Consider the following 14,118-nt stretch of genomic DNA (forward strand, 5'->3'; position numbering starts at 1 on the left):
TCACTCACTTTAATTAATTTAATGTCATAAAGTTAAATAGATTTTACTTATTTTCTACCATTAAGATTTACTTTTTTGTGTCCATCCGTGCAGTTTCTTAGTTGTTGTCATTTGTAAATGTGCACTAAACTGATGTCTTTGACCGTGTCAAGTAAAAATAAAAAACGGATCTTGAGACGCCTGCGTTCTACTCTATTTGTGGCACTGTGTCTAGCTTTTTATGTAGAACTAGCTAGGATGTGTTTGGTGTGAACGGCCCCTAACACAACCTGACACACATTCTGTTGTTCTATCATTTTGAAGAAGCAGGTTTATTTAATAAAATAACAATTAATCATGCATGTTTAGCCCACCCTAATTTGTGAATTTTTATATCATATGGTCATTGCATGAGTAAGTAGAGAGTAATAGTAATGAACAAAATGTTTTTAATATGCAAATATTTCCAAAAGCAGATTTACACATCGTTATTATTAATCCCATTGTAATGATATGAAGATGCATTGTGTGTAGCCTAATACTGGCACTGTAGTGCAAAAGGCTGAAATGCAACTGATTTTATTTCCAAGCTGCCAATCAATATATTCTGTGAGTTGTGTAGAAACACCGATATATTGCCATATGCAAAGAAAGTCTAAAACAAATTTGGCAGGAGTTTTGAAAGCCTTTGGCTTGATTCTTTATTACTGGCAAGAAAAAGACTTAAATTAATTTACCTCTATTAAGTAAAATTCAGCCTTTCAGAATAAACAAACAGAATAGGCCTACCACTATTTTATGAAATGTCATTTCATTTGCATCATTTAAGGGGAGACAACAAAGACATCTAACATAGTTGTGAAAATATGCATTGAGAGATCTTGATTGAAACATACTGTACAGTAGGCTGGTAGCAATATAATAACAATGTTGTTCTTTATATTTTCATGTTGGTAACTGAACAGCTATAGATGTGCACAATAGCTCATATAACTCATTCTTTGGGGATCAAACCAGTAGCCTTTCAGCTGCCTAGCCACGCCCTAGCAACCATCCAAAGCACCTTATCAGCCATATAGCAACATGCAATTTCTCTGCACCAGAAGATGCATGGGTGTGGGTTCTTTTGTCTCAAAGCGGTGTACTGAGGCAGTTTTGCCTTGGCAAGCACCACTCACATTTTTATTTTTGACTTTTTCCAGAAAATGTACCTATAGAATTTGTTATTGTGTTTTCAGTGTCACAGATACACCTGTATTACATTTATGTAATTGATTAATGTATTTATTATATTCATCACACTTGTTCCATATCAAATGACAATCAATTCCATATCAAATAAATTATATTGACAGTAGTGGAATCTAAATAGAAACATACTGTATGCTTTATAATACAATATGAGACATATTGTCTGTTCCAGGAGTCAAACTCAACCTACTTTAAGTTCTCCGTACAAGTTTAAAATGAAATGTTCATCATTATAAAGATTATTTATAGTATTATGATTATAGCTGTTAGGCTATATTAAGTGTCATTAACAGTATATACAATGTTAATGTTTATTTAGCATGTATTGGATATATAGTTTCATCATCTATAAGTGTGGCAGAATTATTCCACCACAAGGAGGTGCTGAATGTTTCATAAAATGTGATGCAAATGCTTTTCTTTCTTTTTTTTTTTTCTTTTTTTTTAATAGCATGTTTCTTAAATAATGACTTAACTCGAAATGAAAGTGACACTGAAAATCTTACGCAATGGATGTTTGAGCAATTTTATTTTTTCTTTGGAAGAACTGGCACATTTTTTTTTTTGTGACGGATGTCCAAATACTAAAGAAATGTAGTGACTTGTGTGAAAAAAAACTGAGAAATGTATTCAGATGGTTTATAAGGCAATTAAACTGTAGGTTCCTGAAACTTCTAATCTTCCTCTTGTTGTGCCTCCAGCAGCCCCTGAAAGTAAATGTAGACGGCATTGCAGTAACTGGGCGATTTGTTTGGGCTGGACTGAACCTGCTCAGGTTTCTGGGATCTGAAGGGGTCTGGCCCAGTGTCTTTAATGTCCATCTCAAGTTCTGTTAGTATCTGAAGAGAGTACTGCAGCTCTGCATCACTATGAGAGAGAGGGGGCAGAGAACAAATAGTACAAATACGGTATAATGTCCAAGAAATATGCATGTGAGGGTTTATGGTTAGTTAACAAATGTACAATGTAAATATTTTAGGTTACGATATTTGGGAAAGTGTATGTTTTTAAGATGCTGTAGCAGCTGACTGAGTTTTTCATCATTTTAAAACATTTTTTGCAGTTACAAGTGCATATAAAATTGTTGTGCAGCGTGACAAATTTATTTTTAAAAGTCAAAATATTCCATGTTTTCTCTCAATCATTATTAATCCATGTAAAACAGTATTCACATGTTATACTGAGTAAATAAACATGGAAGTATTTCCACATGAAAATTACAAATTGAGTTAATGGTAGTAGGTAAAATACTACCTTTCCCTAACTTAAAACTTAAAAAATGTCTTATTTATTCCATTTCTTTTTAGCGTCCCAATTAGCACAATTTTCAAGAATCCCACAGACATCGCACATTTACATGCGGATTTTAAAAAATGGAGTTACTCCACAGGACTTAATAATTGGTGATAACATTTTACAGACTTGCTTACATTTTTAGAGCAATATGTAAATTCATAACCAGCCGTTATTGAGAACAGACCCTAATTACAGTAGAAAATGCCACTATGTTTAAAAAGTACTTCTATTCACATTGTTAATTTTTTTATTGATTTTTTTATTAAAATTTTAAATTTAGTTTTTGTATTTCACAGTTTATGATGAGGACAGTTGCACTGCAAGACAAAAATAAAATAAAATAGAAAATAATAACAAATAATAAAATAATAAATAAAATAAAATAAAATAAAATAAAATTGAATTAAATTAAATTAAATTAAAATTATATTTAAATTTAAATGTAAATTTAAAATTAAATTAAATTAAATTAAATTAAATTAAAATTCAGTTTGAATAGATAATTGTTTTTGGATAAAATGTTGCTGTCCAGCCAAATAAAGAAATTGTAAGAGAAAAAAGAATGGCCTTTTTCTCAGAAGACAGTAAAATAACATGCCATGTCAATTGTGCATATGTGTGAAGCTGTGTACGTGCTGTGAAAACACTTAGTGTATGTAAGTAAATGGTCACATACTTGTACATGGTGAATATGGATGGGAGGTTGTAGTCTCTGAGCGGCAGTAACGTGGGCAGCCAGCCCTCTCCTAACCTCTGAGACGCGTGGAACCCTGAACTCTTAAACCACAAACACTCACAAAAAGAGCAAATAAAACAGGACAGATCTGAACATTTAAATCAAACATGAACAGTAACAAAGAGAGTTTAGCTGGATAATTTCTGGCTTTGTTTATTTGTCTTCACTTTGTGATTGATAGCCTGTACGTCCCCTCTTTCTAAATTAGGTGTCCGTGTGGTGATATAGGGGACTTAAAGTCAGCATGTTCAAGGGTCCTAGAAAAACAGCAACTGGAAAAAATGTTATGAGTGTGTTTATTTACTTTAAACGCTTTAATTAACACATAATAATGTTATAAATTGACAGTAAGTAATTAAAAATGGAAAATAAACAAAACGTTTGTACCTCCATTTCTTTTTCTATCCAGTGCCAATTTGCACTTACATTTGACACACAGTGAGTGATCATTTTAAGTCAGTCAGTAAATACATATTAATTAAGGGTTAGGTTAGGGTTAAGCCTTAACCCTAACCTAACCTAACCCTAAACTTTTAGCCAAAGCAACACGACAATGGGGCTAATGTCCAATAAGTGACAGGATAGTATTTGGTTGGTATACCTGTTGCAGGGGCTAAAGCCCCCCCATAAAACACATTGTTTCGCTCAATTGGTAGGAACAGATTTGCTATGAAGAATGTTCAAAGTGGGCTCACTTCGACTAATCCAATCACAATGGAGATTAATTTGTTAATAGAATATTTAAAATGTTCTGAAATGCCAAATGTGATTGAAATGAACTAGAAATGGTGTACCCTTTTCTAAAGTTTTTTTTTTTTTAATAAGAATTTTCTGTCTAAAAAATATTTGCATATGTTGACAAGCTTTGTCCTATTGCCTCTATATCACTATAACCTCTCGAGGGTCTTTTGCAATAAGTGTGGGGTAAAAGGCCCCCTCGCCACCTTATTAGTAAAAATTAATTTCAATCAAAACAACCTTCCACCAGTTAAAGTAGTATGTTTTTGTACGAGTCAACTCTGACAATTTTGTACGATTTTGCCATCTCGTACTATTACTACAACTTGTCATGAGATCGGGTTGGACCCATTTGTAATAACCTTTTACTTGCGAACATACTGCAACAACTATAAAAGAATGAGCAAAATGCCATTTAAAAACGTTTTAGATTGAGTATAACGTGTCACACTGCAGGACATTTCTTTCCAAATACAATCATGTTTTGTTTTGTCACATTATGCAAATTTGCATCTTTAAAACTGAACGAGCAGAGTCGAGTGAGCGTTTCAAACCATATTGAATGTAGCATTGGTAAATTAGATGTATTTTAACTGATCAGTTTGTTCAGACAGTTCGTTTCAAGTCAAATCATGTCAAGTCAAAGTTTATTTATCAAATGCACAACAATACAGCAAGTAGCGGCGATCGCTGCAATGAAACGTTATTAAAGGAATATTTCGGGTTCAGTACAAGTTAAGCTCAATCAACAGCATTTGTGGCGTAATGTTGATTACCACAAACATTTGTTCGACCCTTCCCTCCTTTTCTTTAAAAAAAAACAAGCAAAAATATGTGTTACAGTGAGACACTTACAATGGAAGTCAATGGGGCCAATCCGTAAACATTAAAAACCATTTCAAAAGTATAGCTGCAAGACGGAAACAATATGTGTGTAAACATGATTTTAGTGAAATAAAATTGCTTACTAACCGCATCTATGTAAAGATATATAAAATTTTACAACTTCATTGCCATGACAACGTAACGCCATAAACCCTGTAATCCTGCAAAAATGACAATTTAAACCACTTTGCAGCTGAAATAATACACAAGTTTTCACAGAATATTTGCTTTTATAAAATTATAAGCTTCACATTTCCTATTGGATATATCAGTGAATATGAAACAACTGACAACCATGCTGTGCTAAAAGGATGTTGCATCAACATTATTTTTGGAATTAAAATTGATGTACAGTATGTATCAGGCTACAAGAAATAACACTTGTTAGATTTGATAAAAGTTAAGTATAGTAGTCTAATATGTAGTGTTGCTTGGCCTATTACTTTGAAATTGTTAGTATCAATGTATGCATGCAAAAGCGTGTATGAAAGCATGTGAATTAGCTACCTGGGTGAAAGCCAACCACGAGATCTGGTTTAGCTGCTTCTCCTTTCTCTACAACGTCCTCCCAGAACTGATGATAGAGGCCCTTGTAAGCACTGATGTACACTCTTCCTCGGGGTCCAAAAGCCCTCAGCGGGGGCCTCACGATGGGCCCCTTCACCACCTCTGGCCCCACCATCACCACCTCCAGACCCTGGTGCCCCGGGAACATGCGGCTGAGCTTGTCCATGTCTGTCGTTCTGGCTCCCAGGGTCTCGTTGTGACCGGCGCCAACAAGATGTACGGTCAGAGGGCGAGAATACGGGTCCACAGTCAATGACCGAGAAAAGAACTCGCTGCACACATGCCACACAGACTCGCGAAGCTCCGCCTCCTCCGGCCACGGTCGGTAGGCATTGGTCCAGAGATCTGTCGTGTTTTGGCCGGACAGGATGGGCTCCAGACGGGGCGTCAGATCGCCCTGCATAGACAGCCAGTCGTCCCAACACCTCACTTTATTAGCAGGGCGAGACCACACCTCCATGGAGAAAGGAAGATCTCCTGTTGGAGCACAGGGTTATTGACAAAATAATATTTTTCGATGTTAAAATTCATAAGCTCAGAGTAATTTGTTGGTTGATTTCACCTAAACGTGTAAAGTTGTGTCTCTATCAAAACATTCCTCTGTTTGTTTGAGCAGCCCATCTGGCTCGACATAGCAACATTGGCTCAACCAATGGCGTGTGTTTGGGGCGGGACTATCTGTTTGTGCAACCAATGGAAGGAGGAGGGAGTTTTTGGGAATCTGTTTGAAAACAGTGATTATGTCTGCAAATCTGTTTGGTCAAAATCTAGTGTCTCTGAAATTACACACTTCAGTTTTTAGGTGTCACTCTTTGGTGGGGATTTCAACAAATCTCTAACCTTAAGTATTAAACTTAACTCATTTCATACCATTTGCGCTACAGTCATTTAATTATACTTCATATTTGTATGGCTTACTGAGGAGAGGTGTGCTATTACCTTCTAAGGTATTAGACTTATAAAACGGTGGAGAAATTCCACAGAGTTACATCGAAAGAGGAATCTGTCCATGGCACGGGTATAAGGGGGGGCTGGGGGGGCATTGGTCCCCTAGATTTTCATTGTGCCCCCCCACTCGGATGGCGAAACGACCAAGGGGGACCCCCATGGTTAGATGAAGAGAGAGGCTATTGCCCACCCTAAAGGCCAAAATGCCCACCCAAAGATTGCATCCTAGTACTGGCCTTGAATCTGAGCCATATTTAGAGTTGAGGTCTGCTACCCGACCCAAGCTCGACGGGACCCGACAAACCGTCGTGTTTTGGGCCAGGTTTGGGTCAGTTTCTATAACTGGCTTTGGGCTTGTAATTAATGAAAACGGAATTAGTATAATTATTATTGTAATTATTTTGATAAAATAATATAATTTTATAAGGCTATATTTATTCAAAATATAATAAATATATAATATATATAAAATATGTAATGTAACTTGTTTCGTGCACATACTCTCACACACAAACACGCGTGGACAGACATGTTTTTGTGTGCGTCTGTGCTGTTTTTCAAATGTTTTTCTATGCAAACATACGCTTGACGGACGTTTTTGAACGTTGCGCCACGTCTCCCTGTTTTTTCAGCGTCTCGCACAGGACAGCCACATTTTTTAGACACTGTGTTTTAAGTGAAAAAGAACTTCAATTTTTTAAAACGCATTTTGAGGCAACTGCGTTCTGTTTTATTCGTTGCGCTGTGTCTAGCATTTTTAGCGCCGGTGTCACAAAGAATCAACATTTTTAAAGGAATATTCCGGGTTCTATACAAGTTAAGCTCAATCGAAAGCATTTGTGGCATAATGTTGATTACCACAAAAATAAATTTCGACTCGTCCCTCCTTTCCTTTAAAATATGAAAAAATCTGGGTTACAGTGAGGCACTTACAATGGAAGTCAATGGGAAAATTTGCCCCTTTGACTTCCATTGTAAGTTTCTCACTGTAACCTCGATTTTTGAAAGGAAGAAAAGGAACGAGTAAAAATGTAGTTTTGTGGTAATCAACATTATCCCACAAATGTTATCGATTGAGCTTAACTTGTATAGAACCCGGAATATTCCTTTAAGAAATTCAAGTTGCAAAGAGGACTTCTTGTGACTGTTTTGATTCAGTGAAGTTTCAATGCTTGATAAATGGTATGCCAAATCTGTTTTTGGAAGAAATTATAGAGAGTGAGTGATTTTTGATGCTGGGCTTAAAATATGTTGGTACCAGCCAGGTTCAGGCTTTAACGTAATGCCCGTGCAGACCGCTAATCTAGAGATGAGATATCACATCTCTACTTGTCTTTCCAGCCCAATGACACCACAGTGACTGCTTGAATTTCTGCCTGCCTGGCAGACATCTCAGCCTGGATGAAGGAGCACCACCTGCAACTCAACCCAGCCAAGACTGAACTCCTTGTCTTTCCAGCCAACCCTGCTGTTGAACACAACATCACCGTGCAGCTGGGTGCAACTACAGTAACACCTTCCAAATCAGTCATTAATCTAGGGGTAACCATCGACAACAGACTAAATTTCACAGATCACATCTCAAAGACCGCAAGATCATGTAGATTCACACTCTACAATATCAGGAAGATAAGACCCTTCCTCTCTGAACATGCCACACAACTGCTTGTCCAGTCACTTGTCATAACTAGACTGGACTACTGTAACGCTCTCATTGCAGGCCTCCCTGCATGCGCAATTAAACCCCTGCAAATGATCTAGAATGCAGCAGCACGTCTGGTCTTTATTGAACAAAAGCGAGCACATGTTACACCACTCCTCATCTCTCTCCACTGGCTGCCGGTTGATGCACGTATCAAGTTCAAGGCTCTGATGCTGGCATACAGAACAGTCACTGGGTCTGCTCCAGCATACCTAAAATCATTTATGCAGAGCTACGCACCCACTAGAAGCCTGCGGTCGGCTAAGGAACGTCGCCTTGTTGTACCAACACAAAGAGGCACCAAAACACTTTCCCGGACTTTCAGCTTCATCGTACCACATTGGTGGAACGACCTTCCCAACTCCATCCGTGAAACTGACTCACTCTCTGTCTTCAAAAAACATCTAAAAACACATCTTTTCCATGAGCACTTAACCAGTCATTAAAAAAATGTCCTGTTGCACTTTATTCTGTTTTGAACACTATTATGATGCTAGTGAAACTTTGTAATACAGCACTTTTCACACCACTGTCTCCTTAAGATGATTCGCTTATGGTTTCCTCTTTTGTAAGTCGCTTTGGATAAAAGCATCTGCCAAATGAATAAATGTAAATGTAAATATATATCATTGACCTAAATCACCCTAGCAACAGTATTCGTCTTTTATCTCACTTGTGTGAACAAGCCATTCCACCAGCCTGTCGATGGAAAACTTGTGCAGCATTTTACAGAACTTCTTATGCAAAGACCAGTCCTCCTTCTGGCGGTCTTTACTGCAGTTATACAGTTCAGACACCTGTGATGTCTGACAGACACATGTGCATGTCAGATACCAAGAAAGAGACAAGATAAGAGGTTAAAGTGATAGTTCACCCAAAAATGAAGATTCTGTCCTTATTCCATTTCAAATGACTTACTTTCCTCCGGGAACATGAAAGGTGATATTTTAAAGAATACAATGAAACCAAACAGTGCTTTTTTGTGACTAAATGCACCATAAAAGTATCACAAAAATAGTCTACAGTACTCATGCATCATTTTCCAAGTTTTCTGAAGCAATACGATCGTGATTTTGAGAGGAACAGACCAAACAGAGCACTGAGCATGTGATCCCATTGCAACAGTTAACGGAAGATTATTGGTAAAGGACTTAAATTGCAGTCTGTTTCTCACACAAAGCAATTGTTTTACTTCAGAAGACTTGGAATACAGCACATACGTCTTATAGGTCACTTTTATGGTGTTTTGTGGCATTTTAGAGCTTGACAGCTCCAGTCCCCATTAACTTTCATTTATGTAAAAGAGATGCCAGGATATTCTTCAAAAATGCATCTTTTTTTTCCACAAGAAAGAAAGTCATTCGGGTTTTGAACGACATGTGGGTGAATAAATAATGACAGAATTTTTGTTTTTTGATCAACTGTCCCTTTAAAATCAAAGTGTTATTACATAACATCAATCCTCAAGAGTAAACATTTCAACAGACAGATAAAAAGGTCTGTGCCATTTTTAGAATACGCCATCTTCGTTTAATACTTTACGTTTTTATTGAGGTGGTGGCATCGGGAATCTGCTCGGATTCTATGAGAACAGCTGGTACAGACAAAGGGAGACAGAACCAACTATGGTGAGTACAGAGACATTCCCAATTAGCAGACAAACCTTTGAATAATGTTCTGACAAATCAGTTTAATTTCAGTTCAACCAGACTTTAAAATCTTTGGGGACTGGACCAGTCCAGTTCGATCAAATCTCTGGATCATTACTTGTGAAATGGGATCTCTCTTGGATGGTGATGGTGGGTTGGTTAATAGCAAAGAATAAGCAGTAATGTCTTCTTTGGTTGAGCAGTGTGTTGAAAGAATACTTGAACAGTAGACGCCCAACTGGACTCTAACTTCACTGTAACCACATGCTATTTTTGGTGAATATCTGTGGTTTGATCTGTGTAGTATTTTACCTCCAGGCCAACCACAGGAGAACAGGCCTGAACTCAACTGCGTGGCCCATAGGAGAGACAAATCACAAATGAGATCTTTTTAATATCGCAACTGTTACTTCTCAACAGCAATGAGAATACATGGAGAGTAAATGGAGACTTTTGCTGAATTCTGCTGCTTCTCAGATGTTTCTCCTGAGAAAAAGTGATAAACAATTCTCCGGGAAAATATTCAAATTCCATTGAGTTTTGCATCTGGAAGTTGGCATACAAACGGCCAAAAACTGGGACGATCGTGGATAATCCTGTATGGTGTGGTTGTGTTGAATTAGCATGTTAGCTTGTAGCATGAGCACCTGGTGTTAATGGATGGGGGGGCAGTTAGAGGTGTTAACATCTTGCATTAGATTTGTATGATGAAAACAAGAGGGTGATAATACTCAAAGAGCAGAACCCTAAAAGAGCTACATTATACAACCTACACCCGAAAACAGGAAAGACAGCACCAACTGGGATAAGCAGTGTGTGTGTGCACCTGATCTCACGCAATTTTAATAACACGTGTGTCACGTGTGGAATAGTGACATTGAGCTGATAAATGAAAGATGCTGTTAAGTGAATACTAAAAGAATGGTTCCTTAAGTTCTATTATTGTAGTAAAATCGAATGGCTCTCTACAATAGCATCTCGCATGCTAAGGCTAGCATGCTCTGACTAGGGGTTAGCGATTTAAATAAACCCCTAACCATTAGTATTAAACTTCAACATGAAACGCGCCCTGCATATTTATGCCTTACGTTGAAGGTGGTACCTGAACCATATCCAGACACCAGTGTATCATAGACTTTTGGGTGGGCTCTGTTCACTTTGGCCAGTAAACAACCACCTAGCAACCACACAGAACACCTTAGTAACCACATAGCAACATCCTAGCAACACCCTAGTTTCGTGCTGGCGAGTTCAGCATGGGCAAGCATCACTCACATTTTCTTTTGCAAATGTAAATCTAAAAGTAGTTCAGGCTAACTCCTCCTGGAGCTTTTAAGCTACATCTTGACTTGGCTTGCCGTTTCTTTTCTAACTGATCAGAATTGCGGTTTTCGCACAGTGGGCAATCGAACGGGCCAAGGCTAAAAATTTGAAAAATTCAAATATAAACAAACACACACAAGGCCTTTAGGCAACGTCAACATTAGTTTTCATAAGAAGTTCTGTACTTTGTCCACACTAGTTTAAAAAAAAATCAAATAAATGATCCTCCATCGAAAACGGAGACTTTCGAAACATTCTCCATGGCTGCAAACTTTGGAAAACGATGACGCTGGGAAACTGATTAGTGTGGACATGGCCTAATGGTGCGTTCACACTGTGTCAGAATTACTGTAAATACTGTTCACGTTTCTGTAGAACTAGTAATTTCAAGTTGTAAACTCTGAATTCTATGAAAGCTCCGACTTGACAGTCTTGACGTCATGTAAAAAGAACCAAAATAACAGCGGCTTCAACTGTTATAGATATAGCGGTGGTGAATTAATTAAGTAATGTTGTGATTTAATATTTTGCAACACATGGATCTGTTTTGGCTTGATTTTATCTATCTATCTATCTATCTATCTGTCTGTCTGTCTGTCTGTCTATCTATCTATCTATCTATCTATCATCTCTCTCTCTGTCTGTCTATCTGTGTGTCTGTCTGTCTATATCTATCTATGTGTCTCTATCTATCTATCTGTCTGTCTATCTATCTATCATCTCTCTGTCTGTCTATCTATCTGTCTGTCTGTCTATCTATCTATCTGTCTCTATCTATCTATCTATCTGTCTGTCTGTCTGTCTATCTATCATCTCTCTCTCTGTCTGTCTATCTATGTGTCTGTCTGTCTATATCTATCTATCTGTCTGTCTGTCTGTCTATATCTATCTATCTATCTATCTATGTGTCTGTCTGTCTATATCTATCTATCAATATATATCTATGTGTCTGTCTGTCTATATCTATATATCTATCTATCTGTCTGTCTGTCTGTCTGTCTGTCTATATCTATCTATGTGTCTGTCTGTCTATATCTATCTATCTACCTATCTATCTGTCTGTCTGTCTGTCTGTCTATCTATCATCTCTCTCTCTGTCTGTCTATCTATGTGTCTGTCTGTATCTATCTATCTATCTGTCTGTCTGTCTGTCTGTTTATATCTATCTATCTATCTATCTATCTATCTGTGTCTGTCTGTCTATATCTATCTATGTGTCTGTCTGTCTATTTCTATCTGTCTATCTATCTGTCTGTCTGTCTATCATCTCTCTCTCTGTCTGTCTATCTGTGTGTCTGTCTGTCTATATCTATCTATTTATCTATCTATCTGTGTGTCTGTCTGTCTATTTCTATCTATTTATCTATCTATCTATGTGTCTGTCTATATCTATCTATCTATCTATCTATCTATCTATCACAATGCTTTGTCAAGCCAGCATCAAAGTTCAACTTGAACTTGTCATCTGTGTGTGTGTGCACATGCATTATACTCACTTGTGTTGCGTTCACTTACATATACTCATTTAATGCAGTGTTTAAGCGCTTTAGGGTCTAGTAGGTCGGCTGGAAGTGTCTTCCAAATTTTGAAACATTTCTATATGGGAATGAAATCCAACTTTTCCTTTCCTCTCCAATGCTGTCCTGAAACAAACAAACAAACAGAGAGAGAGAGAGAGAGAGAGAGAGAGAGAGAGAGAGAACATCTTCTCAATGTTTCAAATCCCATATCTTCTCAATGGGAAACCTCTTTTACCTGCTTGGTTAAAGCTAGTTTAAGTTGGTCTCCCAGCATGGCCAAGCTGGTGCCCAAAATACCTTTAAAACTATGAGCTGAACATCTTAGGCTGGGTCCAACAGTTTTTTTTTTTCTCACCTGTAATCATTGTAGTCCTTCATGTTGAGTTTAAGATGACTTTAGAAAGTCCAGGCACGTTACAGTCCAGAGAGTAGAAACCAAACTGGTCAGAGTAAACACTGTTAGAACTGGGAATAAAAGTGTCTGGTAGAGCTGGAACTGGACCGGCCATTCTGTTTGAGGTCTTCACCTACACACGCACACAAAGCCCCAAATGAAAATGAAGCATATTTTTAGAAACATTAAGACTTTTTGCATTGTGACATTAATTTTATGATAATTAAACATGTAACTCTCTTCCTCCACCTCTCAGTAAACAGTAAACTCAAAAATATAAAAAAATAAAAATAAAACAAATCTTATATTACTGTGAATGTTTTAAGATTTTCTTAAAATCAATCAGAATTTTGTCACAATATAGACAGATAGATATTTATATATAGATATATGTCCCCAAATGACCTGTACTTTCATGCACAGAACTGATTTCTCTACATTTAAATGGCAAAGCAAACACTCAAAAAGCTGCAAACATGATAAACGACACTTCAGTGCTCTAATATGTCACATCAGTTACTCACAAAGACATCAATCTTGAAACCATAAATAAAGAGATATAGATGAGAGCGAGAAAGAGATTTGTAGGTTTGCTTTGCACGCTGAACATTAGACTTTTAGAGACCACAGCTATTAGATAAATCACTGCGTACTGACACCTGAACATTCACATACATACCCTAGAATCTCCAGGAACTGATATAAACTCTTAAAATTAGAAGAAATATCACAGCGGAAATATAATTTGAGCAAATATGATCACTGGTGAATAGTACTCACTAGAAAGAGAAAGCTGCAATCTGTAAATTAAAAACACAATTTGCTGAATATCTCATAGGAACAGCCAAAATCCACTGCCTTGAGAATTAAACTTCCCTAAAATCCATATCCAGTCACTTCCCGAAATCAGACAGCTGTAGTAACTCCACCTCTCTCTCTCTTTCTTTTCCCCTTTCTCCTTTTTTGGGATAAGAGGAGAGACTGTCCAGGTCAAGTCTCTAACAAGTACAAATTACCCCGAACACTTTTCTTACCCTCCAGTTACCCCTCCCTCTTCCCCAGAGTCATTCAAGACTTCATGAGGGTCTAGAACATGGGCGGCTCCAGGGCTGGGCTACCAGGGCTTAAGC

The 14,118-nt window shown here is 37.4% G+C and overlaps 1 protein-coding gene across 1 annotated transcript; it reads right to left on the bottom strand.

Annotated features, from left to right (window-relative positions):
* Positions 1–505: 505 nt before the first annotated feature.
* On the bottom strand, positions 506–13,110 carry LOC127434600 (putative protein MSS51 homolog, mitochondrial). The gene is made up of 5 exons (XM_051687439.1): positions 12,950–13,110; positions 12,590–12,717; positions 5,393–5,929; positions 3,203–4,910; positions 506–2,097 (listed from the first exon to the last, which is right to left on the bottom strand). The coding sequence occupies exons 3-4, from the start codon at positions 5,910–5,912 to the stop codon at positions 4,864–4,866; spliced, it is 567 nt and encodes a 188-aa protein (XP_051543399.1). The 5' UTR covers positions 5,913–5,929; positions 12,590–12,717; positions 12,950–13,110; the 3' UTR covers positions 506–2,097; positions 3,203–4,863.
* Between the last annotated feature and the right edge of the window lie 1,008 nt (positions 13,111–14,118).

The sequence above is a fragment of the Myxocyprinus asiaticus genome, chromosome 44, assembly GCF_019703515.2.
Source record: "Myxocyprinus asiaticus isolate MX2 ecotype Aquarium Trade chromosome 44, UBuf_Myxa_2, whole genome shotgun sequence".
Classification (NCBI taxonomy): Eukaryota; Metazoa; Chordata; class Actinopteri; order Cypriniformes; family Catostomidae; genus Myxocyprinus; species Myxocyprinus asiaticus.